Source organism: Penicillium chrysogenum, assembly GCF_028827035.1.
Source record: "Penicillium chrysogenum strain IBT 35668 chromosome Unknown utg000001l_segment0_segment0, whole genome shotgun sequence".
NCBI lineage: Eukaryota > Fungi > Ascomycota > Eurotiomycetes > Eurotiales > Aspergillaceae > Penicillium > Penicillium chrysogenum.
The window spans coordinates 1,668,065-1,694,028 of NW_026622749.1; the positions used below are offsets into that span (position 1 = coordinate 1,668,065).

Sequence of the window (25,964 nt, forward strand, 5' to 3'; positions counted from 1 at the left end):
CCAGTTTCCGGTGTGGGCTTCGCGTTCATTGAGTGGAATGTAATCCTACCAAGGCATACGGCCATGCGCATCTAGGTAGCAACTATAACTTAGTCTGAATCGGACCATCTTGTCTTTTTCCCCTCTATCAAAATATCCAACCAAATCCAATTTATAAATAAGAGGGATACAAGCCCCATAGGCAGGAGATATCTCCACATGTAGTATATATACTTTTCCAACGCCGACAGCGTAGGACATAACCTGCGTTGACTCTAAACTGAACCACCGAAAACCGAGAGCGTAAAAGCCAACGCTCATTCGTATGCCAAACTCCTTTGTATCATGACGCGAGAACGCAAAGGACAACCATCTCAAATCTCCTGCGAATCCAACGCCCACACCTCCCAATGCTGCAGAACCTCCCATCCTACCCGCCGCGCACGCCGTCTCCACACAAAACCGTCATCAGCTAAGGTGTGCGAGCAGCCCCAGGCCTGAGAATCTTCACTGTCTTCGGGTCTATTGAGTGTATCCGGGCAGGCGGGCGGTGGTCTGGGTGTTTCGCTATCATCTTGATCGCGTGATCGTTTCCCTAATGTCGATGGCGGCATGCCGGGTCTTGTCCCGGGTGGATTCGGCCAAGAAGGGGCATGTGCTGCCTGTGGATCGGGTGATTTATGAGGTAGGGCAGGCTGATATGGTGTGCTGAGTCCAACGCCATTAGTACCTTGCGTGGGAACAGGGCTCTCTGTGGTGGTCTCTGGGGATGTATTATCGCCATTTGTTGGTAATGGGGACTCCTTGTTGAGCGCTAATGGGATCGGGGCTTTATAGAACTCCTTTAGCTCCCAGGCTTTCCAGCCCATGCTGATGACCTTCACGTTTCCGTAGACTTTCTTGTCGGCAAGGTCGTAACTCAACATTTCGGTCAGGATCGCGTCGTCGATGTCCACCACTTCTGTAAGGGTCTTGGCATTCGCGAAAGTATCTTGCACCATTTTAATATTTTGAAACTGTACAGATGGGTACGACTTCATTGCAGAACTTGCAGGAGCATTTGAGGCCTGTCCGGAAGATTGGGGTATGAGAAGCCGGAGCGCTTTCAACTTTCGGAGGAATGGTATTAGTAGACCCAGTGAATCCATACTGGAAAATTCAGTGGCAAGGGCGAGCTGCTCCAAATTCGGACAGCTATGGACGAGTCGCGCGACCATCCCGGTGGACAGAGGCCATCTAGATGGAAGAAGGAGGTGGCGCAACGTCGCGCCATGGTTTGTAGTAATGTGTGAGAGGTAGATATCTCGCATGCTAGCCATAGCATTGAGCTGGCTAGCTGGGGAGGCAGAAGTAATAGGAGAGTTGGTTGTGGTTCCGCTGGGCGCACCAGATAAATGGTGTTCGGAGACTGGCGGCGTGAGCGCCGATGAGACCGCGCCTCCTCCAGGTCGTGGGGAATTGAGGAGGTCGCTTGATTCGGTCGTAACATTGACGAAGTATAGCCTCTCGAGGCCAGAGAAATTTCCAATGAACTCCGCGTTCCGTTTTGACACAGAGTCCATCCGAACTGATTTTATGCGGAGCTTGGCATGTGGGGGAACCGTCGGCCAACTGTTCTCGACGAACGTGTTGACCAGACTAGGGCCCTCGAGCCCGCTGAGAAATGTGACGTCTTCGACGGTAGTCGGGTCAAAAGCGAAGTTGAAATCTTCCGTGTGGAAGGCATACAGATTCTGGAAAGACATCTTCTTAACGGCGAGGGGCTGCTTGCTTGCAATCAGCTTGCGGAAGTAATCATGCAGAGAGACACTAGGTTCGTGTGCATCTCGCATCCGTGGCGACCAATGTAATTTCAATTCCCGCAGTTTCCTACTTTTAGCAAGAAGAGTCGCAATATCGTCGGGGTAGCATAGCGGATCGATATCGGTGATTTTCAGACATCGCAAATGGGGCATGCCCGGAATCACGAAAGTGGGCTGTGGATGACGACTGGACGGAAACCTGATAGTCAGGGAGGTGAGCTTCGGCAGCTGCGTCAACCCTGTAAAAACAGTGTCGAGCATTTTGGTGTTCAGTTCCCAATGGAAGCTTTCCAAATTAGTCATGCGATCTATGGCAGCGCGGGCGGCGATGTTCAACAACATCGATGCGTCCGGCACCCGACCAACTCGGGCATGCTCCTCCAGCTCGTGGTCCTTCCACTCCCCCCGTAGTGTCATCGATTGTACCAGCGTCGCATAAGATCGTGTAATGATTGCATTTAACCCCATCGTGAAGGGACTGGCGCTCCCGATTCCTTCTGGTTGTTCGTCGCGATAACGGATTTTGTCGTAGGAGGTCAGCGTTAGGCTGCGGTATAGCTGTGGCAACGCCATATAATTGAGGACCCGACATGTTCGACATAGCCGGGCGAGATCGCCTGTGTCGTGGACCTACCAACCGTTAGATACTGGGAAATGAGATGTGTGGAGCTCTCTCACATGTGACACAATCTCCGCGATGAGGTTCAACGGAAGAACCATCAACTGGGCACCGCCGGGAGGTTCGGTTATATTCGCTCCGAACATATTTCGATTGACGGTCGCCATGATGCGACGTCCAAGGTAAGGTGTCACATAGGGATACCAAGAATATGGGGAAAAGGCGCCTAACCGGGATCGCGAGTTTCCGAGTGAAATTTCGTCTCCACCTTCGTAAGCCAGGGTCAGTTGGTAAGCCACTCGATCACCCGTGGCCAAGCAGAGATCACCCAATAGTCACCCACTATAAGTAGCCTACAACGTTGTATATGGAGTACAACAGTACAGAACTACCTAAATATCCATATATTATATTCAATTCCAAAATTATAATGGGTATCTTTCTAAGGATGAACAGATTCCTAACGCCTTTCCAATAGTATCAAATCCATACTCCATGGAAATAACCAGAACACCAACTGTCAGGGGTTGAGTGGCTAAGCCCCATGCCCAAATCTGTATCCCACTCACTATGTCCACAGCCTCGATCAGCCATGCACAAAAAAAAAAAAAAAAAAAAAGTGGCGTGCCTAAGAAGAGTTCTGGCCATGCTGTTCGTTGAAAGGTCCATGCCGGTGAGATTCGGGATCGGATGGCCCAGTCTGTTCCGCTGACTCATCGTTTCTTTCTTCTGAATATGTCGTATCTGTCCAGCTTTGTTGGTCGTAATTGGTGCCATGGTTATCCAAGTGAGTGACGTCCTCGTTGATCAGCGCCGCGGCTTCTGGATCATAATGTAAGACATAATCTCCGCCTCCTCGCTCCACGTCTGCCTCCGTCCATGGAGCTGACGCTTGTGGTCGAGAAGGGATCACCCGTACAGGGAGATTGGGACGATTGGAGGGTGTTTCGTGATGCTGAGCGGGTTCTATAGGCCGGCTCTCCCCCGGTGGCTGGGTATCCTCCAGCAGTCGGTTTTGCGGTGACCATGTGTGCTGGCCGCGGCGACGTGCTGGAATAACGGTGACTGGTAACGAACCGTCGGCGTTTTGTGATCCAGTGCCCGGTCGGGTTTTCCGATGGAGAGAAAAGAAGTGATCGGCTCGAGACCGGGCAGCATTTGTTTCTGCTTCGGCCTCTTCTGCAGCAGCAGATGGCCTCTGTCCCGAGAACTCTTCTCCAGCTTGTGCCGATGCCACCTCTTTTGGCAGAGATGCACGTCGCCTCTTGAATGGATGCAGAAGAACATGCCATCGCGGATCGGCTTGCACGATCTGCGGGGATTGTTCTCGGGTATTTTGAGCAGAAAGAGAATTACCGTTCGTATCAGACGTATGTGGCTCCCCTTCCAGTTCCTTGGCTTCGTCCAATTCCTCCTCCTCGTGCATATTTGGCATTGCGACTGGTGGAGTAGGGCTAGCCACTGAATGATACCGGACATTGTACACTGTGCTTGCTGCACTAGCAGTATCAGCACGACTGATCGGTGTGATCACCACTGGGGGTGGAGTGGGCCGGTTATCGTTTGGCCCCCGCGGAGCCGACGCAGCGGCTTGGTTATATGGTGGTTCCCCGGCTTTTTTATTTCTATTGCCGCGAGGCAATCCAGCTCGGCCTCGTAGAGGTCGATGGGCTAAACCCATCACTCCGCCCCATCCAGACGATGCGCCATTGCCGCCACCTTGGTCGTGTCCATGGGATGAGAAACGTGGCCAGTCAACTTCCTCGGACGGCGTGACTTCAAGCATTTCATCGCCGTCGAAAACCTCCCGCCCCAGAATCCCGTCTTTGGTTTCATCTCGTTCGAGCGCTTCAATGCGTTCCACCCACTCCCAAACCACGACACTGGCGGCGGCAGAGCCAACCCATCGAATATAGGTACCCCAGCCAGCAATTTCCGGCTTGGCAATATCCAAAACGAAAAAGACAACGGGGATCAAAATGGCGCATAGCGAGAGAAGAGCGACTAAGCAGATATTCCGCATCTTGGGGTGAAAAAACGCGTATCGGTGCTTAGATATCGAGTAGAAAATCACCCAAGCGGCATAGAGAAGGTTAAGCGACAACTCGAACAAGTAGCTCAGAGCAGGGATGGCATCCTCGTATAGCCTGGGACGTGTCGGAGAGTTCCTCGCCCAGAAATTATCCAAAATACTGAAAATCGTATCCAGCACAATCAATGCAAACCCAGCCCATTTGATCATAACTTTTTCCTTATGTCGCGGAAACAACCGAATCAGCGTCTGAACCTGGGCAAGCCACAGAAACGTGCTGGATATGACGCGCACGATGCGAATTTCCAGTCCGTCAATAACCTCCTGGGAAAGCGCCTCCGCATCGGAAAACCCATACTCATATTGCCGCTCAGCGACTCGGAAGGAATCGACCGTGGCAATAGTCAGCGAGATTGCGACCAAGATCGCAGCCACTTTCTGTAGCCATGGTCGTCCACCAACTCCAACCACCGACGAGTTCCCGCTATATGAGCCGCTGATCATCCCATGGCGGCCGAGGAAATTGGCGCCACCGCCTGGCCCGCCAACGTAGAATGTGCGCGGGGTAATAAGAAGGATGATGACGAGTAGGTAACTAACGACGGTAGCACAGCCGATGGCATATAGCTGGGGGGTAATGGAGGAATAGAAGGGATCGCGGGTATCAAGGACGGCGGAGATGTGAACCTCGTCGGTTGGGGAGCCTGTGCAGACAGGCTCGAAGATGGCGTTCTCAGTGAGGGTAATAGCGTATGACTTGTTGAGATATACGAGTCCTATAAAGCATTGCAACTCGCAATTAGACACAGTTCCAGGAGGAGCGTTCCGACTAATGTCCGCGACCGGCGGCCTGCAGCCCGGCCCAACGGCCAGGGTGTCGAAGGAAAGGGGAGACCACGTACCATTACTAGGCAAGACAACAGGCGTACACCCGGGCGAATAAACCTTTGTCGTAGTTGGTGTTGGATTTGCCCAGATCTGGCGGGGAAGCAAGTGGAAGTCATTTTCCATGATCAGGCTCGGTATGAACGGCGCTGAAATCGCCGTCCCTAGAAATGTTCATATACTGCGCAGTTCCACCGATGCGCCCGTATACAGCCTTTCACAGGTTAAACTTCCATCCTTGACTCTGATCGCGTACGGACGTTGCGAGATCGAAGGCCGGGGGGCGATTAATGTTGAGAATTGGAATATGCGACGGCGGTGTGAGGATCTCTGGGGCCACGAGACGAGAGATATTTTCTGTTTTGTGCCACTATGAGAGAAAAAGCGAAGATCAGAAGATCAGAAGATCAGGAAGATCAGGAAGGATAATGTACAAAAGAGGAGGCAATTAAGGTGGAAATCTGGATGCTCCATTTCCAGGCTCGGCATTGGCTTCTCCACAAAATTCCTGACGCTAATCGCCACGCTACTGTCTTGCTACTGTCAGGTCTAAAGCTCCTTTTCCATATGTTGTATCTCACAATTTCACCATATATGCATGCAGATTATATTGATATATGTCTAATCTCAGAGAAGTCAAGGCCGAAAAATTCACAATGTCAACTCGCCGATCGAAAATCCAACATATCTATCGTCCACGTATCACATCGCTCTTCGCTGTACAACCATTCATCACACATAGGGGTCGCCGATATCACATGGGTACCATCTCATCAAGAGGTTTACGCCTGAGCGGCGAAACCAAGACGAGGGCCTTCTGCGTCGAAAACGACATACTGGCTCTTGAGGAAGATATCACCGAAGATGGAGAAGCCAATGCCAGAGTTGCTCTGAATACCACCGAAGCAGCTGGAGCTACCAGTCGTGACAGGAGCGTACTTGATGTGCTTTCCAGGAACAACGGCATCGTAGCTACCAATGGTCACGGTGAAGTCAGGCAGATCGGCGTCGCAAGGGAAGACATAGCCACCAGCAGAGTAGTTGTTCTTGGCGCCGTCAACCTTCTTGTAGTAGTCAGAGACAACGCCGTCATCGAGCAGGAGGAGAGTAGTTCCAGTGTCTATAATTCAAGATATCAGTCGTGCGAAACAAGACATGGATTCCCACACAAGGAAAGATGTAACTCACCAGCAATGCCCTCGATAGAGGGACCAGCAGAACCAGTGCCGACCTTATAGCTGTCGGCGGTGAAGGACCAGAAGCCCTGGGAGTTGTCAACGTCGGTGTAGGTCAGAGACCCGGTGAACTTCTTCTTGTCAATGTAGCCAAAGTCGTAGGTGCCAGGGGCGCCGTGCTTGAGAGTGACAGCGAACAACGGCTTGTCAAGATCGGACTTGACGGTGTCGAAGAAGGTTGTCTGGGGCTTGGGGCTGATGGTGTTGATGGAGCTGAAAGCAAGACCCAGCAGGCCATCGTTGCTCTTGTCCTGTACGAACTGCTGGCTGATCTTCTTGGCAGCCTCAACTGCTTGGCCAGTGGCCTTGACTCCACCAACGGTTACGGTGTCTTTGTAGACATCACCACTGGCACCGCTGCCATCGCCGTATGAAATCGACCAGCTAGCACCTGTCAGCTTCTTGCCGGAGCTGCTAACGTCGTAGACGTCGTGGCCACTCTGCTCCGCAGAGCTGAGCTCGGTAGAGAAGACCCAGCTATATGAATTGTCAGTTGTTGCTCTAGCCAGTCATGTTATCTCAACCAACATACAGGTCAGCAGAACCAGTGTCGAAGTCCAGGTTCAAGGTAGACTCGCCAATCTTGACGGGGGTGAGGTACTCGACATCGTTCTCCTCGGGCGTGGTAATGGCAGAACCGCTCACGGCAGCAGCGTGAACGTTGGCTGGCACAGTAGCACCGTATTTGGCCAGTGCATTGGCGTACACACCGGGCAAGTTGACAGTCCTGGTACCGGTAACAGTCTTCTGCACCTGGTTCACACTGAAGCCCTGACGGGGGCTCTTGACCGGTACAGCGGCAGCCGAGACGACGGCTGAAAAGCAAGCGAGAGAGGCGGTAACTTTGCTGAAGACAACCATAGTGATGGTTCTATAGAAGAATGGGCAGATCTAATGCGAACGCAGGTGATGCAGGAGAGGATGAATTCCATAAACAGCTGGAGGCAAGACTTCCTTTATAGGTTTTCTGATCCATACTATTAGACGGCGTCCGAGAGTCCAAGGCATCAATAGGGCTGTCCATCGCAACATTCAGGGGAAGGTGATAATGCTCCTCTAGGAAGTAAAAATGACGATCGTGGAAAATGCACTCCAGTAAAGGGGAAACTTGGAGATCGTCACGGACACAATCGGCTATCTTGGATAGCGCGACGGAGTCCGCCAAGCAGGCGATTGAGGGGTCAAGCCCGAAAAGGACATCGTGACAGGCTGGATGGTATCAAATAGACGTGATAGGACTAGCGCAGCCAGCGCACAGGGGCACAAGCACAATGCCCAGGGAGCTTGGTTGAAACAAGCAATCTAAGACGCAGAACGAAGAAGTCCAGCCAAGACGAGGCGTTGTCTTGGGAGCACTGCGTCTTGGTAGTCATTGGGTGAAGACTGGTCGATCGCCATACTTAGCCATCCTTGTGTAATAGGATAATAGAATGCCATTGGGTTAGCCCGTTAACCGATAGATACTCCGAGAGTATAATAGATTGTGTTTCGACATGCCAGTCAGGCTGCATAAAGTGATTGTTCAGTTTGTTCTGTCGAGACTTTCGGGCCCTGACGATCATTACCCGTTATCTCCACATCGGCCAATCATCTGCTCGAAAGTGCAAACAAGGTCACATCGTTCCATTGGAGTAATTTAGAGGCTTCGATGAGAGACAATTCGGTGGGTGAGCCTTTTCGGTCCTGACCTAGAATGGTTGTCTCGGGGATTATTCTAGCCCTGCTAGCTCTCAATGCAATAAGAACAGTTATAATCTCCGACGGGCATCCGTTCCTGCATTGCATGCTCTACCAATCCCTGTAAGGACTGTCAATGTCAGCTCCACGATGCCAGACGATGTCACCCTTCACGGAGGAAGACCGAAGAGTGCTTATCGCCTGCACCGAAGGCATCGAAGGATCTAGCGGCCGTCGATACGGCGGTCGGTTCATTATGGGATCGGCAGTAAAACAAAACAGCATACCCTAATTGGCAGAGATAATTTCTATGCATGCAACCAAAGGCATTGTTGCTTGCAGTCTATGGACTGAGTCTCCAGGGCTCAAGAGTCACTTATTCACCCTGACAGTGATGAACTACTTAGGTAACCAAATACGGCAATGATCTTTACTATATTTACACCATTTCTCAAAATTAAGCATCTCACATCGTCAGGGCTACTATAAAGTCAAAGCCACCTGGAAGCTTCAACGTCCGCGGTCCAAGACATGCCCAGGTGAAATATCATGTGAAAGTCAGCCCTAGAGATCAACAGTACTTAATATTACTTAATCCTACTTAATCCTACTTAATCCTACTTAATCCTACCTACCTAGGTAGGTATTTAATCCTGCATGAAACGGAGAGACCCCGCTCATAACATGCCGACGGACACCGCCGGATGATTATATTCGCAATGATAGCACCATATGAACATATTGACATCAACTTGTCAAACCATCAAGTAATCGGTTTCAGGCAAATTGCGGCAAATGATGTACGGAGTACGGAGTAAACAGCCGAGAAATAAGAAACGCCGTGCGGATCACGCAGGGGTATATAATTTCAAGCATCAGGCAAATTAATATGGAAACGAAGGGGTACAGACCATGAGGCTAGACTCCAGAAAACGCCAAAATCAAAGCAAAGCGTAAGACTCAAAGAAAACCAAACTATTCGTAATCATCATCTTTCGTCACAGGTACTGGGACGATAACCCGGCCCCAGTCTCACCTTCGCCGTTAGTGTTTCCATCATACCCCTCATTGAGAAGTACCTCGAGCATGTCAAACTCGCCAAGCATGGGTCCAGTCCCACCAAGACCCTGGTCAACAACTCCGGTAGAGCTGTTAAAGAATTGATCAAGGGGCAGAGCAAACCAATCCGGAAGCGCCCCGGAGGTCGAGTGCTGGCTGTCGCCCATATGTTGAGACGAGGCGACATGGTTTGGCGATGACCTGTCCATATCATTGGGGAATGTCGAGTTTGAGTCGTAGTAATTGTGGTACACGGACGGCGGAGGCGGCATGAAGGATACGTTGAGATTGGATGAGTTGATCGGCTGGGCAGGGATATTCGCCAGTGGATCATGCCCCGACACCATCGGGTGACCGGTGGCAGGAGTATCCACATATCCTAGGCCCGGCCCGCCTGGCGTCGTATCATGACCCTGGTTAGCAGGCCAGGGTGTACTCGGGCCGTCACGACGAGTTGAGTGCTCGCGCGATGGTGAATGAGGCCGAGAGCCTGTGGCCGAGGTGCGATCATGCCCCTCTCCATCTGCGCCCCGGTCGTGTGGTGCAAAGCGCAAAAACCGCGTCCGGATGCTGCTGGTGAGAAGCTCGAGAAGCCGGGCTACCGTGTTGCTGAGGTGCACGTCATCCACGACATAATTGCGCAGTGCCTCCACTGTCCGGTCCTGCAGGTCTAAGGAGACTCGCACATCGTCTTCCCTGGCACCCAGTGTGAAAGTCTATGATGAAGTTAGTATTATGCTTGCCGGGATTTCTGCCGGAGACCATACCTTCAAGATGAAGATCATTCCAGACAAGATTCGGAAAAACGTTCGAATGGGTGCGTGTCTGAGACGGCCTTCAGGAACGAGGCCTTCCAATACTGTCTGTAAAATTTTGCGTGAGGAATCGATGACTTCCTGGATATAATGCTCATTGACACGGTAGAGTTCATTCAACGTTTGGAACCAGCTACTGCTGTTATTGGACGGCCCCGATCCGGTTTGGCCATTCTGGGTCTGGTTATGGCTCTGAGCGGACTCATTGGACATTGTAGTCCACCGATCGACTACCGCTTGTAGAGCGAGGGAATTGATATAGAGACCTGGTTCCACATCAGTTATTATCCTTCAGTGAATCCAGCTGTGTCGACTTACGGGTGTACTCAAGCTCAATCAGCAAAACGCTCCGCATGGCCGGTGAGACTTCTTTCTGTTAGCTTTTTTTTTATGCACACCCAACGCACAATTGACTTACGATTAACACTGTCCAGCTGCTGTCGGAACTCCCGTAGATACGGTAGGAAGCGGTCGATCTGCTCACGATATCTCCCAGTCCGGATCAAATCCATCGTCTGATCACTGGATGCAAACAACAAATGATTGGCTTGATAGACAATTTTCGAAATGCTGATCCAGCAATCCTGCATCCGATCGAGATTGGCATCAGCATCCTTTGCATCAGCAGACGTCGGCGTGATGTCCTGTCCCCATTGAGGCAACGGGAGCATAGAAGGGATCCCTAGACGTCCACTACTATGCGTAATGAACACGAGAATCAAACGCCGTAGTCGACGTTTCCGTGTTTGCTCGATTGGGGACTCGTTGACCGCCTTGGCATCTCCTTTGGGGTCGAAGACGCCGAGTTCAAAAGCCAGAGCTTGCGCTGTACTCAGCAGCATCCATGACATCCGGTCCGATCGCCAAGCCGGTTCCAGCCATTTCTGGAATGCAACCCTTCCCTCTGAGCCTTTGTTAGGATGCTCGCCGTCGTGGTCCATATGGTAGTCGGCCCGACTGTGTGTCTGGGGGTCTATATCCAGAAGTGAATTTTCGTCGTCGCCCGGTGGAAAGTGCAGGTTTCGTGGGTGCCACTCTGTAAGAAGTAGCATAGCTTCTACAGTTCCCAACGATCTCAATTGCCCACCAACACTACCTTTGCCTGACATTGATGAACTCAAATCAAGTGACCGAGGTCGTCCAATGCCCGATGTTCCAGGGTCAAATTTCTCCTGGCCCCAGAATAGACGTTCTATCATGCTGCGTAGATATGCCCAGAGACGGTCGTGGATATAGAACGCTCGCGTAGTAGCACCGTCGCCCTTGGGTTTTAGGTGCCTAGACGCGATGGTGAGGATTGTAACCGCCAATACCGGCTCATCGGTAAGCAATGTGCGGTGCGTAGAGGGATGAGAAAAGTCGGGGATTACAACAGGGCTCATCGGCGCGAGGTGTTCATAGTAGTACCCCACATAATCCATGCCCTCCTCCACTGTAAGCCAACCGGCACGGACGAATCGCAACCGCGACCAGGCTCGGATGGCATCAAGACATGCCGGCTCTTGGGGAGGGTTGTTGACTGGGCTTTCTCTTTGGGGGCCGGGATCCGCAATCTGGGGATCTACCGGCCCTGAAGTTCCAGCCGGATAGTATGTAGACCCGCCCACAGACATTCCTGATCGAGGTGTCCGCACAAAAGACCCACCCAAGCTTCGAGGCGAGCTACCTTGTGGTAGAGGTGAAGGCCCCGAGTTGAAAGACGAGACTGACTGCCGCGCAGCAAGCCGATTCTCGAGGCTCTGGCGGTTGAGGTCCTCTGTTCTACCCGCAGCCTCAGAGAGAAGATGCAAAGCGTCGTGGGTGTTTGTGATCGCAGGCGACAGCAACTCAACAGCAGTGCGATTCATCATCGGAGGCCCTCCATAGCTAGGTGGCGCGGGACGTTCGCTGACGGGATATGTGGGAGCTCGTGAGGTCGGCACACTAGGCGTGTAACGCGGGGCTAGAGGTGCTGGAGTTGCATGGGATGCGGGAGGTGCCTCGGACCATCTCTGTTGGGCAATCACGGCTTCATGCTCGAACTGAGGTGGATCGGCTGGCGCAAATGGCTGACCTTCGACTGGAGTTTCATTCTTGGCCACCTCCCCAATCATCATTCGCTTGTCGCGATGGAGGATCGCCGCTGCCTCCACTTCATCTTCCCCAGTATCGGAGGTCTTGCGCTTTCGTCGAGTTGCTGAAAATTCACATCGTTTACTTTCGCGACGACATCGAACACAGGGTGGGGGGCGAGGATTATCGACACCTGCATTTTTCGGGATCAGTCCACAGAATCATGAAAGGGAATGGGGTGGTGCCATACTTCCTAGGTCACACTTGACCTTGCGTTTGCGACATGGATCACAAGCCTGATATCCTCGGCGATGGTGTACATCAGACTCCGACTTGGTGTATGCACTATTATTGTCCCCCATTTCGTTGGATAAGAATGATGGGGAAAATCCCGACACAAAGCGATGGAAAGCGAGATAAGCGTTGAAAGGCGGTGGGGGTCTTCTTACTCCGACGACTCGGACAAAAGCACGAGAACAGACGGACAATTGAGAGAATAAGTGGGATTGCGCTTTTGAAATTATCGAAAAGGATTTCTCGGTCAAATCGGTCAAGATATCAATTGAAGTCAGAGTTTGCGCCTAGTCACTGGACTAGGTAGTTTCCATTGTATAATGAGAACTCTGCGGGGTAACGGAATCTAGGGGGATATATATACGGTAGTATCGAGTCCTATATCCTATATCCTATATAACATCTGCACTCCATTACTTTGCAAAGTAGATTTCATTATAATTACAAGAGAATATGGGAGCTCAACTCCGATGTCCACGATGTAAATGTACAATGCTTCTAAAGCCAAGAAAAGGAGAAAAACAGGGGGACCAGTCCAAAATTGGTGCCAATGTCCACTTAAATTGAATATTCGACCGTCCACAATCATCTATATTGTGAGAGAAAAATTGACGGAAGGGACTATTTCACCCTGTGTGAGGCGAGCTTGACGTTCATCCGGGACATTGACTCCCAAGCTTTGCGTGGCTGCACAAGCTCACCAGATGTAGCACTCTCCGTGCTACCACGTCGTGATAGATTAGGAGTGGACCGCCCAGCAACAAGAGCTCGGACGCCACCAGCCTTACGGGCGGGAATTACCGAATCGCCGGAAGTAAGAACGTAAAGGAGGTACTTGAGGTTGGGAAGAGTGTGTCGGATATCCAAGACGCGCAGTCCTTGTTTGATGAGGACGTATTCAATATCTTTGTTGAGAAGGAAGACCGCGTACTCAAATCGATACTGGACACTCACCGGGTAGAGGGGGTAGGTGCGTTGTGGAAGTGATGCAGAGATAGGGTCTTGTATGAACGAAGTAGACCCGTTTGCGTTGATCGGGTATGGGAGAGGCACCGACAAATAGAATGACAACAGATAGACCAAATGAGCTGTATGGCCCAATGCAGCTGCGACCACGTCACGGTCGATATCCTCGAAAGTCGAGTTTGGGAGGGCCAACCCGGCGATGGTGAATGCCAGGGGTTTATCAGGGGTGGGCTCAATAGGGTAGATTGTGAGAAGATCTTCAGCAATCCGTCGAACTTGGCCCTTAGTGTCCTCCTGGTTTCGGTCAAGCAATTGCTCGCTGGAAACCAACCTCTCCTGAGCCTCAGGAAGATGACTGCGTGCCTTTTCCTGGACACTACGGCCTTGTTCCATAGCTTCTTTCCGGGCTTTGATGCTCGCAATGAGCTCCTCTTTGCGTCTGACTGCGGTGCGGACTCGTTTGCGCTCCAAGGCGACATACTGCTTGGTAAGGGCAAGCTTTTCCTGTGCCACAGCTGCCTCACTCGCTACATTCAGTGAGCGCTCGTTCTGTTGTAGAATTGAGCTAATCTGAACTTCCAATTTTCCCCTGGTTGCCAATGCATCCTGCACACATTCGTCCAAATTGGCCAATTTCATCAAAGCGTCATACGACGAGGATGGCAAGGCGGTACCCTCTGCAGCGGCCTTCTGTCCTGCAGCCTGGAGTGATGTTTGAACCAGCGGAAGATCAGTGAGGTTGGAGTACACACCGTCTGGGAAGTGAAAAAGGATCGAGTTCGCAGGAAGTGGTTGGTGGAAGCTCTCCAATGTCTTTCCCAAAAACTGCAATGATCGTAGATGTAGCCGTAGTTCAACTAGTAGAATAAACTCAGACATTTCACCGGTCTTTGTCCAGAGCCTGAGAGTCAAACAGTCCATTCGAGAGACGTATGGGCCACATAGATTCAAGTCGAAAGATCGGAAACTCGGATTGTTTGCATGGCCGACCGTTTCGCTAATATACACCGGCTCGTCAAGCCCGTCGCAATGAATTGAGAAGAATGTATCCGCCATGCGACTATTTGTAATATCTTCTAGTTTGACCTGCCGAGTTCGAGGATTGGGGTCATTCCAGAAAAGGGTACTTCTCCGACGCGACGAACGGATCGCAGGCTCCTTTACATTGTCATGCTGGCTCGAGTGCGACTTGAGATTAGTGAAGGATCGCGAGGGCTGCAAGGTGTGGTTTTCGGTCTGCGATTGGATCTTTGAGGGTGTCTGTAAGGTATTCGGGATATCGTCATCATCAATAGTCTTGCCGCGAGCTCGAGTTGGCGGAGGCGTTACAACCAAGTTGCGTATAGAAACTCCCTGGAGATGCCGAAGCCTACGGTTCTAATGGCTTGTCAGCATCTGTCATCACCGCGTTCTTTTTCTTTCCGTGTTCTCTTTCATTTTCTATACATACCCATGCATAGAGCCATGGCCTCTCTCTGCGGGCACCTATATCATGCTCCGTGTCCTTATCCATTACGCCAGCGCTGCAGGGGAGCGGGTGTTTAAGCAGTGCGTCGCAGAAGGAACAGATCGCTCATATTAATAAAAACAGAAGATACGCAAGTGGCAGTTGGAAGCAATTGAATTGGCGAGAAGAGAGACCGTAGTAGTGTGCTGATAAGGCATGATGCGGAGAGCAAGCGCCAAGACTTCAGCGTTCCCCGTCAAAAAATCGACCTCCCTTCTCTCTCGATCAACACCGTCTGGCGCCTCCCACCAATGCAATAAACCCGCACCTCTCACTACGCCAATTCTTCCCAGATCGACTGTACGCAGCCTTTGGTCCGGCCGCAATGGCCTCCAACATAAAGTCTTTCCAGAAAGTGCTGGATTCAACAGCACTTGCGGCCACGAAATTCATCCGCCGACCACCGATCGATCCGAAAACGCCAATTCAAGGAAAGCCCCGGGTACCGGGCTCGAATGCATTTAAAGATTACCAGGACAAAGAAGGCCGACGGTTACAGAAGGCTTTGAACTCTATCAGCCATGGCAAGAACATCTTCGTGTACAACAACATCCGCACGAAACAGGTCGTGTACTCATTGACTCGCTATCTGGAGGTGAGTTTTTTTCCCTCTTCCGGTGAAGCTCCGGTCTCCAGCAAAACCCCTACCCTGCTGTATCCCTCCAGCCTGTCATCGCAATTTGTCTAACCCGTCCGACCTCTAGAAAAGCAACCTCCTCAAGCAATGTGTCAACCATGGTAAGAAGACCGTTCCCGCTACAGTCCGCAAGGATATGTGGGTGCCATACTTCTCCCTGCACTTCAACGAGGCGCAAGTCGGACTGAACGTTTATAACTACCTGCGGCAATTCGCGCTGCTGCGCCAGCTCTCCCCGCCCAAGGAAATGATCACCGTGACAAAAGAATATCTCGATTCGAAGCGGCCGGTAGACCTGCGGGACCAGAAGCAATGGGACAAGGAAAACATGGGAAGAGTGGGCCAGATCATGATGAAGAAGGAGCGTGCTTACGCCCTCATGAACCAGAAGGCCACCGCGATTGCCGATGTTGCTTTCGTTCTGGAGAAGCTCAAGAACCATATCGTGAAGGGTGTATCAGAGACTTCCAAGTCCGGATACAAGACTGTCAAGGCCCGTAGGCGCAGACGTGCGGCTCTCCTGAAGGAGGCTGAGCAGGCTGAAGAACGTGCGGGCCAGGTTGCGTCGCTCGAGGAGCAGCTGCAGGTTGAGATCACTGCGGATCACTGCGCACCAAAGAAGTCTGTCAAGATCTTGTGGCAGGATCCATACGATGCGCAGTGTGCAAAGGAATGGGCGAACTACATTGAGCACGGTCAGCTGCGCTGGACTCGAAACCACCTCATTGGCCAGGAGGACTTCCCGGTCCCTAGAGAGGACATCATCGCCGATGGTTCGTTTGAGCAGAAGTAGACATTTGGCGTCATTGAGGTTCTTCTCTCCTGTCCGTCGCTCGTTCCAGAGCAAGACGGGACGTTTTGTGTATGTTGATATCCATTTCCCTCTGGTTTGGGTCTGATGGTTGGTGCTTTTCTATTTTCTCTCTTGTCTTTCTGTGTAGCTTATCCTAGCATTCATAAATTGTACTTTTAGATATATCAAATCACAAGAAGCTATGGTCACCGCTCGAGTGGTCTCTTTTCTTGACATCTTTTCTAGGGTCCTATGTCTCTTTCTTGGTATCATCTTCGTCTGTTGGATGCACAGAGGATATATACCCTCCCTAAATGCGGTATTCAACTAAGTAGTTACTTCATAACGAACAAAAAGCGACTGTTAATTCTATGACTAAACCATATCTAGTTAACCTTGGAACTATTGCATACATGTAGTCACCATGATCACCCTACAGCAGAAGCGCATACATCAGGCAGATACATACAGTACCATACCATGTCTTCGGTTTAAATAAACATATTGGATGAAAAACAACAGAGCCTAATTTCATCGAGGCCAAATTCAGGACAAATATCCTAATAATAGAAGGACTTATGCTAACAAAGGATATCAAGACCACCAAGTCTGATCCCGTAATAAACAAAAGGTTGAAGAATGAGGCCAACGGGCAATCAGTGTGCACCATTGACGCCAATATTCAATGTAATAAGTAAGCGACAGGATGGAAAACTCCCGAAGATATTCCGGGTCGGGTACACTGCTCCCAGAAGCACCAGAGATAGATAGTAGACGAAAAGAAAAAAAATGGACACGTTCTATCAATTCGATTTCACAACTTCGGAAGGTGGTGATTCGGCTTATAACATGTCGTAAAATCACTAAGCCAAGCTTGACGGGTTATCCGGGCTCCTATTCGGACTCAGAATGTCCACGGAGGGAAGATCGTCACTCTCTTTGATTGACATCTCAGGCCCGGGTTCTTGCTTGTGATTATTACTGGCCATTCTTTGAAGAGTCTCTTCATTGGCCTTCTCTGCCGCTGCCGGATTATCTGCAAGGCCGGAAGAGACGATGTTCTGTTGTGCTTGCTCGACAATCTTATCGGCCTCACTCACACCCCCGGCGACCTTGGTGTGCGGATCTCCATCCACTCCTATCAGTTCCGTATTGTTGTTCACAAGGTCCTTGACACGGTTGGAGTCAAGGCGAATCACCATGCAAGACAGGTTGTCGGTGCTGAACCGCGCAAGTGCATGGTCAACAAGGATCTTTGAGGCCTGTTGAGCGTCTTGGACATTCCGAATTAGATCGACAGATTCCTGATCACTGCAGACGTCCCAGAGCTGTTAGAGTATAATTAGCTTTCCTGTATCATGAACATTGAGTAGCCCTCAACTTACACCATCACAGGCCAAGATGATAAACTCATCAGCATCTGGCTGGATCACTGTCTCTGTTGTGTAGGGATGCCCAGTCACAAGGTCTTTCAAGTATGCATCGCCCAAGGCACGGGTGACGGCCAGAACCCCATTCACGCGGTTGTTCAGAATTAGCCCACCAGCGTTGGCAACTCTCCTCCCTTCATTCTCATCGCTACCCTTATGGTCATAGGACAAACGAAGCGCTTTCCCATTACGACATAATACAATGCGTGCATCACCAACGTTGGCTGTGTACAAAACCCGCTGCCGAATAGCATTGTCCTGCAATTTCGGTAAGGCACTGGAGGCACCCGGGGTAGCTTGAGTCGGGGTTTCGATATTCTCTGAATTCGTGTCCGCTTTCGTCGCCGCGGCAGAGGCCGGGCCAAGGGCAGAAGAACCGGTGGCCGACTGTGAGTTGGGTACACGATCTTCCCACCGAAGCACAGCAGTGACGGCCGTACACCCGGAGTTCTTGACGGGCAATTTCTCCAACTGCTGGTCCACACTGGTAAAAGTCTGATCGAGCAGTTCTGGGACGGGAGTGCTAGGGCTTCTGCGCATGATTTCCTCGAGAATCAAATGCAGCTTCTTTCCACACCACTCTGCGGCAAAGGTGCCAGCATGCCCATCGAAAATTGCGAAATAGCCATTGTCTGTTTCTACAACGGAAGATGAATCCTCTGATGACTGCGACGGGCTGGCTTTAGGGGAAGTAGCACCATTTACCTCTGCTGCAGTCGGGGCAGGGGTGCCCAGGAAATTGTAGAGATAGGCATGTGTATCCTCCATTGTCCGGCGACATTTGCGATTCCGGTCTTCGGTAACACCAACGCGGAAGGATGACCGAGCAGTCGGTGCGGATTCACCGGCGGAGTTGTTGAACGACCCTTGAGGGACGCTGAGAGCTGGGTCCATCTTTCCAAGCTTCTGTAGCGGGCTTTCCGCGATCGAGGGGCTGGTACTGATCGCAGAACTATCCCGGCCGTTCAAGCTCAAGGAGCTTTTTGCGTTACTGAAGAAGTTGGCCGCCTTGACAACGGTACTACTCCTGCGCTTCTTCTCGCCAGCGGTACCCTGTTCTTCACTTTGTCGACGGTTGAAAAATCCAGCGCTAGGCGGGGAGAACCTCTTCTCACGTGGACTGGTACCGATTGTATCCGTTTGGAGGGTCAAGGGGTTGGTGTCGAGGCCAACCTCTGGGAGTGCGTCTACTCTGTCTTTGGGTGGGCTCGAGGAGCCACTGAACATTCTGCCCAGTAACCCACCCTGCGAAGAAAAACTGCGGCGCTTATTTCCTGCCAGCTTGATTGTATCCCTTCAAGAGGAATTGGTGGACCGGGGTGGATGGTTTAGTGGTGGGCGGGGCGAACACGGAGGGGGCGCGAGGCTGACGTAGGAGTCGGTAGGTCGAGGTGGAGGTGGGAGGAATTGGGCTGTAAGTGCTGAATAAATCAGCGATGAGTATTTCCTTGGGAGCAAAAAAGTGCCTGAAATGAGAGATAAGACAAAGTATAGGAGGAAGATGGTTTAGGCAGTGAGCGGCACAAACGTGCAATTGGGGGGGGCGCATAGTAGGATCACGAGGGGAAGGCGGTTCTCTCTTCCAAAACATGAGACATGAAACATGATTATGATAGGAAGACCAATCAGAATAATTCAAATATATGAAACCCATCAATCCTCCGAACAGGTTCAATGCATATTTGCACCGTTGGCCATGTATAGCGCGTCCGATGGTCTCAACGCTTCCCGCCCGATAGGGAAATCGGTATCAGATGGAAATAGAGAAAAAGACTAGACTTACTAGTGAAGATAGAATGGGATTGTGAGTAACGATGAAAGGCGAAAGGTGGAAGGTGAAAGAGGAAAATCACCAAAATCACCCAAATCACCTCTGACGGCTCACGCGGCACTGGGCGGAGAGAGCCAAGACTACCGGGGAAATCTTAGATCTGATATATGGGGTATCGCATGGGTTTCAGATATTTCGTTCCATAATTTGCATTGGATGAATACGATTATAGGTAAGTCATTGAGAACTGCGACTCCTAGCATATCCTAGCATACCCTCCCACATATCCTCCTCTCCGCATTTGGTCGATGACGCTATCATCATTGTTTCGGCTTATCTTGCCACTTTCGTCTATGCCATATGCATATGGCATGTACGACATGTGTTAAACAGCTACTAATTCCCATGCCTGTTTCACTTTCATTAGGTTTATATGCCTGTATGCACTCTTCTCTCCATCTTCCAGCGACTGCGGCAATATTCGAGTCCTTGTTGAGAAGGACATTCTGATCGGAAATCGTCGCACCAGACTTTAGATGGACCTTTGTCCAAAGATGCCCATCGTTCCGTAAGCTTTTCACTCGTGTTTTCGAAAAGAGGCATCTAGCAACGAAATTTCGTCGACCACCGGACAATCATTGGCTGAATCAACGGCGTCATTTCTTTCGCTCATAAGATGCCTAATATGCACCTCTGGGAAGCTCTCAAAGTATGATGCTCTATCTAATATGATGCCAAGGCTCGGTAAACACGCTTGAGGCAATGATCCTAATCGAATAAGTTCACACAAGCATCGAAAGAGGTATATACGGCAGTGTATAGATGCAGTTGTCCTTGATATAAAACTCTAGTGTTAAAATATCCAAGTCAAAATTCACTGTCCTGCGCACCATGTCAATATGTTCTCAGCATTCGAGCACGGCGAATCTTGCGTATTGTCTTTGACTGGGCCTGTAAAGAGCAGCATCCACACAGCCTCAGACGCTCCATTTGCTACCGTTCCCTCTTGGCTGTTTTCTTAACTACGTGTTTAGTCTGCGATGCATGGAGCTCAGTTTTGTTCGAGGTAAGCCGCTTATTAATTTGCTGCTGCTGCCCAGGTATCCTCCCCCGAGGCCATATCTAACTTAGAACAGATGATTTGGTTACTTGTCGCTTTCGGTTGGGGTATCGTACGTATATATACTAGGGGACCTCAGTCAGGAAGGAAGCCTTGTAGGCCATTGGACATTTGGCCAGGTTGTGGCCGTCGTGTTACTCGCAGCCCCGTTTATTACAATGATGCAATACTTCAATAAAGGTAGGATGTAAGTATGTGCTTTTATGCCCTCTACTTCCAGTCTACGAACACAGCCACTATATACAGTTCCACAGCAGGCTTGGAGAATGTTTTCAACCGACCTGCCTTATACGAACCTCAAGCAACACGCACTTTGACACCATTCAATAGACCAAGGCTCAATTGATCCAGAAAGCCCCGATAGTGACTGGGACTCATACATACAGATACCTTAACAACAAGTGTTTGTTACGCTGTCTGTTCTTTCCTTATATGGAGCGGCCTTGTACTTTCCGTGTCCAGAGTCATAACCCTACTATTTGAACTCATTACCCTTGCATTCATTGCAATTTATGGGTTATCTTGTTCTCGCTGCTTATTAGAGCCGTCTTATTCAAAGGGAACCGGTGGCTTCGTTTTCTGCTACAATTCGTGAATACTTCCTTTTTTATGTTCTCTGCATTCTCTGCCTCTTTCGTACCCGACGGCAACGCATTCTTTAGAACCGTGGACGCCATATACGCTTCACCACATATTGCTGCTGTTGGGCTATACATTGTGATGGCTCTTGCACACCCGGCTGTTTGTAGATTAGCGCCATGCCTACTAATGTACATTGAAATGCAAAATATGACTGAATCCTTCTTGACTGATGTTAGGTGTTTAATTCCGTGAGTAGAAATCATCAAAACACAATATAAACTAGGTTGGTAGCCAGGATAATCGAAGGTGGACTTAAACGAGGGTTGTGCGAGACAAGACATGAGTACGTGAGCCCCTTCACAAAGGTGTGTGATTTCGATAGAACTTTCACGGCCCATGTAGAAGAAAGTGTTCTATGTGCCCAGTTCAGACTGCAAATAGCAAAGTGTGTTGCATCCCACTCTCCCATAACTAGATAATGATATACTATAAAGAATATAAAGAAGTGCTTTTCTCGAACCGACCTTGGAAGTGATCCGAAGTGGCGGGGCGGCCCGTTTGATCGCACCAATCAAAGGGTTCGGTAGTTGGCCGATACCGCAGATACGGGCCCAGCACGGGAAAAACTGGGGATTTGCGTTGGCTCCGACTTTATCTGGTCCGCTTCTATCTTCATTGTCACCATCGGATGTCACATGCCAGATCTGTTAGATTAGTTTGATCTCTCTTAGTTTGCTCTTCTCTTAGTTTGCTCTTCTCTTAGTTTGCTCTTCTCTTAGTTTGCTCTTCTCTTAGTTTGCTCTTCTCTTAGTTTGCTCTTTCTCTTTGTTTACCTCGCTAAGCGAGAAGGTCGGGATTTGCATTGTTTGCATAGATCTTGGGTAGACTAGCTTTCTCCAGAGCTCTCTAGGTCTTGCTTCTTGCTTCTTGCTTCTCTTTCTCCTCGTCTTTAGTATTTGGGATAGAGTACTCTTTACTCTCTTGCTCTGCATTCTTGCTCTGCTTGTAGACCTCGCTCGTCACCTTCATTGCTTTGTCCATCTTCTTCCCTCATTCATCTCACCATGGAACATATTCGACAAACCTTTGCCCAATGCCAGAGAGAAGGCCGTCCGGCGCTGGTAACCTATGTGACGGCCGGCTTTCCTCGTGTGGAGGAAACCAGGGACATTTTGCTGGGCATGCAGGCCGGAGGGGCTGGTGAGTCACTTCCGCAACAATTGAGAACATTTATCTAAACTTTGTACAGACATTATTGAACTCGGTCTACCTTTCACCGATCCCATTGCAGATGGCCCAACCATTCAAAAATCCAATTTGAAGGCGCTGGAAAATGGTGTTACCATCTCGTCGATGCTGGACATGGTCCGCGATGCCCGCCGGAATGGGCTCAAGACGCCCGTGCTCTTCATGGGCTATTACAACCCGATATTGCGCTACGGGGAGACCAAGCTCTTCGCAGATTGCAAAGCGGTAGGAGTCAATGGCTTCATCGTCGTCGATCTCCCTCTGAAGGAGGCAATTCGATTCCGCGAAGGCTGCATAAAGACCGGGTATGTAACTGAAAACCCCCGGAGCTGATGGTCGATGCTGACCGTCTTGAAACTCACAGCCTCTCTTACGTCCCATTAATCGCCCCCTCTACTACGGAGGAGCGCATGAAGACCCTCTGTAAAATGGCCGACTCCTTCATCTACCTCGTCTCTCGCATGGGCGTGACCGGCGCCACTGGAACTCTCAATTCGGAACTCCCTACTCTCATCAAGCGCGTTAAGGACCTCTCGGGCAATGTTCCAGTGGCGGTTGGCTTTGGTATCAGCACACGCGAGCATTTCCTGAGCGTGACCTCCATTGCCGACGGCGCCGTCATCGGCAGTCAAGTGATTACGGTTCTAAGTGATGCCCCAGCTGGCCACGCCGCGCAAGTAATCGAGGACTATTGCTCGCAGATCACGCAGCGAAAGGTAGCTCGGGATGCCTCGGTCGCTGCAGCCCACCAGCCGCCGGAGACGAGTGCGCCCGGCTCGGCCGTCGAGGAAGAGGCAGCAGCTACTACTGATGGATTGGGGCGATTTGGCATTTTCGGCGGTCAGTATGCTCCGGAGGCCTTGATCACCTGTCTGGATGAACTGGATGCCGGCTTCCAAGCTGCACTGAATGATCCGACTTTCTGGGCCGAGTTGAAATCATACTATCCCTACATGGGTCGTCCATCCAGCCTACACCTAGCCAAGCGGCTGACCGAGCACGCCGGCGGGGCGAACATTTGGCTGAAGCGCGAGGATCTAAACCACACAGGATCTCACAAGATTAATAATGCCTTGGGTCAGATTCTCATTGCTCGTCGGCTCGGTAAGACGGAGATCATTGCCGAGACGGGAGCAGGCCAGCACGGCGTCGCCACCGCTACTGTCTGCGCCAAATTCGGCATGAAATGTACCATTTACATGGGTGCGGAGGATGTCCGTCGACAGGCATTGAATGTCTTCCGGATTCGCTTGTTGGGTGCTACCGTTATCCCTGTGGAGTCGGGATCGCGTACCCTCCGGGATGCGGTGAACGAAGCTTTCCGCGCGTGGATTGTTCGCCTAGATACTACGCATTACATTATCGGCTCAGCGATTGGACCCCACCCCTTCCCGACCATGGTTCGCACGTTCCAGAGTGTGATCGGCGAGGAGACCAAGACCCAGCTGCGGGACCTAGGCAAGAGCCCCGACGCCGTGATCGCTTGTGTAGGAGGTGGCTCGAACTCATCGGGAATGTTTTATCCCTTCTCTGATGACCCGTCTGTCCAGCTGGTTGGTGTGGAAGCTAGTGGCGATGGTCTAGAAACGGCGCGGCATTCAGCCACGCTAAGTGGTGGCTCTGTGGGAGTTCTGCATGGTGTTCGGACGTATGTCCTACAGGATGAACATGGCCAGATCTCCAACACTCATTCTGTCTCTGCGGGTCTCGATTACCCGGGAGTCGGACCGGAGCTGGCGAATTGGAAGAAGACTAACCGGGCGAAATTCCTCTCGGCCACTGATGCACAGGCCCTACAAGGCTTCCGACTGCTGAGCCAGCTTGAAGGCATTATCCCCGCGTTGGAGACCTCCCACGCGGTGTGGGGCGCTATTGAGACGGCCAAGGAGCTGGGACCTAACAAGAATCTCGTCTTGTGCTTGAGTGGTCGTGGAGATAAAGATGTGCAGAGTGTAGCCGATGAGTTGCCCAACCTCGGACCTCAGATCGGGTGGGACTTGCGGTTCTGAACAACTGAACAAGCGCTTAGCTCGAACAAAGAAAAAGTAAAAAGGATTAATAGCATTGGATTCCGAACTGCAAAGTATAAACTAGTTTCCCCCTTGTAGAAGCTCAGATACGGGCCGGGGTAGATACCGCGCACTCCCTCAGCAGCCTCGCAGTCATGGTCAGCATCGAAGAACTCCCACACAAAATGCGCTGGGAGAAGAGTTCGAAGTGCAGCTGGGCTCAATTAGCCGTCGTACACGGAGATAGATGCTGAATACATACCCGTTTGAGCCTGAAAATTTTTGACATTCGTGTCCATACCATGAAGGCACAACACGCGCATCATGGATTGTTAAGATGGAACAAGTTCGATAATATTTTTTATAATATTTTTTAACACCTAGATAATGTGCATATGTAGGTAGATTGACTGTGAACGCAACACCTTTTTTAGCCGCAGAAGATAATGTTCGATCTAGAAGGTGGAGACCTCGGGAAGTGGGTGGGTCTCGGTCTATTTTCAGGCCATGATTGGTGGAAAGCCTCCGGCTGAAACTACCTACACAGTAAATCCTCCAAAATGGGCTGTTCAAAAACCGACTTCGAGGCTCATGATAATTTCAGTTCATTCTTCTCAAAGTTCCTTCAGAGCGACTTTTCCGCGTGCCCAATCACATTCCTTATCACTGTCATAAATAGGATGGGCGAAGGAAGTCAAGATCGAACTCGACCATGAGGGGCGCGATGAATCTTTGACCAGTCCGGGGGAGCAAGCGAACGAGAAGGAGCCGTTGGCAACATCGCGAGTGGTCATTAATTCTTTTTAGTCAATGTTTGGACTGATGCTGTTGATGATGGACAGCTCTTTTGTGTCAACCTCCCTCTATACCATTGCGCTGGAGTTCGGCTCCTTTGCGGATGCAATCTGGGCCGTCCTGGGCTACACATTATCCTATCTGGGTACAGTCTCTACATTATCGGATGTTGTTCTTTTACTGACATGGAGCCACAAGGTCTGCCGTAATATTTGCTCAGCTGAGTGATTTTATTGGTCGCATGTTTGCCGTATTGGGCGCGTTCACAGTTTTCATCGCCTTTTCACTCGGGTGCGGATCTTCTCAGTCGCCGTACCAGCTCATCATATTTCGAACCTTCCAGGGTGTGGGTGGATCTGGGCTGTATGTTCTCACCCTCATCATTGCCTTAGATCTTAGTACGCCGAAGATGTGGCCGCTGATGTCGGGATTGGTGGGCGCCACGATTGCCATCGCCGGCGTTCTTGGGCCGATTCTGGGCGGTGTCTTGACCGAATATGGTAGGTGGTAGTATTGGCATTGCAGCGGCTATGCCTTATTTCGCATTCAATCGCACCGAGAACTCCAGGGAATTCTATCAGATGAACAAATTGGCGCCCTGCAACCATCTACCAATACAATGAACATTTGATGGGGTTTGGTGTGCTTCCTAGATCT

At 50.7% G+C, this 25,964-nt stretch overlaps 9 protein-coding genes across 9 annotated transcripts; 3 read left to right on the plus strand and 6 right to left on the minus strand.

The window, feature by feature from the left end:
- Window positions 1-353: 353 nt before the first annotated feature.
- N7489_000674 (uncharacterized protein) lies at window positions 354-2,567 on the minus strand (the record flags this gene model as incomplete). The annotated part of the gene is made up of 2 exons (XM_056706429.1): window positions 354-2,411; window positions 2,460-2,567. The coding sequence occupies 2 exons, from the start codon at window positions 2,565-2,567 to the stop codon at window positions 354-356; spliced, it is 2,166 nt and encodes a 721-aa protein (XP_056570731.1).
- A 461-nt stretch (window positions 2,568-3,028) lies between these two features.
- N7489_000675 (PalH/RIM21 family protein) lies at window positions 3,029-5,443 on the minus strand (the record flags this gene model as incomplete). Its single annotated transcript, XM_056706430.1, has 1 exon — window positions 3,029-5,443. The coding sequence occupies one exon, from the start codon at window positions 5,441-5,443 to the stop codon at window positions 3,029-3,031; it is 2,415 nt and encodes an 804-aa protein (XP_056570732.1).
- Window positions 5,444-6,099: 656 nt separating this feature from the next.
- Window positions 6,100-7,413, minus strand: N7489_000676 (pepsin-like aspartic protease; the record flags this gene model as incomplete). The annotated part of the gene is made up of 3 exons (XM_056706431.1): window positions 6,100-6,437; window positions 6,506-7,029; window positions 7,085-7,413. 3 exons carry the CDS (start codon window positions 7,411-7,413, stop codon window positions 6,100-6,102), a joined length of 1,191 nt encoding a protein of 396 aa, XP_056570733.1.
- A 1,814-nt stretch (window positions 7,414-9,227) lies between these two features.
- On the minus strand, window positions 9,228-12,517 carry N7489_000677 (Zn(II)2Cys6 transcription factor domain-containing protein; the record flags this gene model as incomplete). Its single annotated transcript, XM_056706432.1, has 5 exons — window positions 9,228-10,004; window positions 10,056-10,369; window positions 10,422-10,469; window positions 10,522-12,348; window positions 12,406-12,517. The coding sequence occupies 5 exons, from the start codon at window positions 12,515-12,517 to the stop codon at window positions 9,228-9,230; spliced, it is 3,078 nt and encodes a 1,025-aa protein (XP_056570734.1).
- A 553-nt stretch (window positions 12,518-13,070) lies between these two features.
- Window positions 13,071-14,928, minus strand: N7489_000678 (putative UV radiation resistance protein (UVRAG); the record flags this gene model as incomplete). Its single annotated transcript, XM_056706433.1, has 2 exons — window positions 13,071-14,792; window positions 14,866-14,928. 2 exons carry the CDS (start codon window positions 14,926-14,928, stop codon window positions 13,071-13,073), a joined length of 1,785 nt encoding a protein of 594 aa, XP_056570735.1.
- Window positions 14,929-15,247: 319 nt separating this feature from the next.
- On the plus strand, window positions 15,248-16,352 carry N7489_000679 (mitochondrial 54S ribosomal protein mL67; the record flags this gene model as incomplete). The annotated part of the gene is made up of 2 exons (XM_056706434.1): window positions 15,248-15,517; window positions 15,627-16,352. 2 exons carry the CDS (start codon window positions 15,248-15,250, stop codon window positions 16,350-16,352), a joined length of 996 nt encoding a protein of 331 aa, XP_056570736.1.
- Window positions 16,353-17,215: 863 nt separating this feature from the next.
- On the minus strand, window positions 17,216-19,009 carry ptcG (type 2C protein phosphatase PTC1; the record flags this gene model as incomplete). Its single annotated transcript, XM_056706435.1, has 2 exons — window positions 17,216-17,680; window positions 17,738-19,009. 2 exons carry the CDS (start codon window positions 19,007-19,009, stop codon window positions 17,216-17,218), a joined length of 1,737 nt encoding a protein of 578 aa, XP_056570737.1.
- Window positions 19,010-21,759: 2,750 nt separating this feature from the next.
- N7489_000681 (uncharacterized protein) lies at window positions 21,760-24,512 on the plus strand (the record flags this gene model as incomplete). Its single annotated transcript, XM_056706436.1, has 4 exons — window positions 21,760-21,893; window positions 22,358-22,455; window positions 22,505-22,808; window positions 22,868-24,512. Coding segments are annotated over 4 exons (2,181 nt in total), but the record flags the coding sequence as incomplete, so codon positions are not given.
- A 560-nt stretch (window positions 24,513-25,072) lies between these two features.
- Window positions 25,073-25,818, plus strand: N7489_000682 (uncharacterized protein; the record flags this gene model as incomplete). Its single annotated transcript, XM_056706437.1, is given in 4 exon segments — window positions 25,073-25,115; window positions 25,192-25,301; window positions 25,320-25,505; window positions 25,528-25,818. The coding sequence occupies 4 exon segments, from the start codon at window positions 25,073-25,075 to the stop codon at window positions 25,816-25,818; spliced, it is 630 nt and encodes a 209-aa protein (XP_056570739.1).
- Window positions 25,819-25,964: the final 146 nt, after the last annotated feature.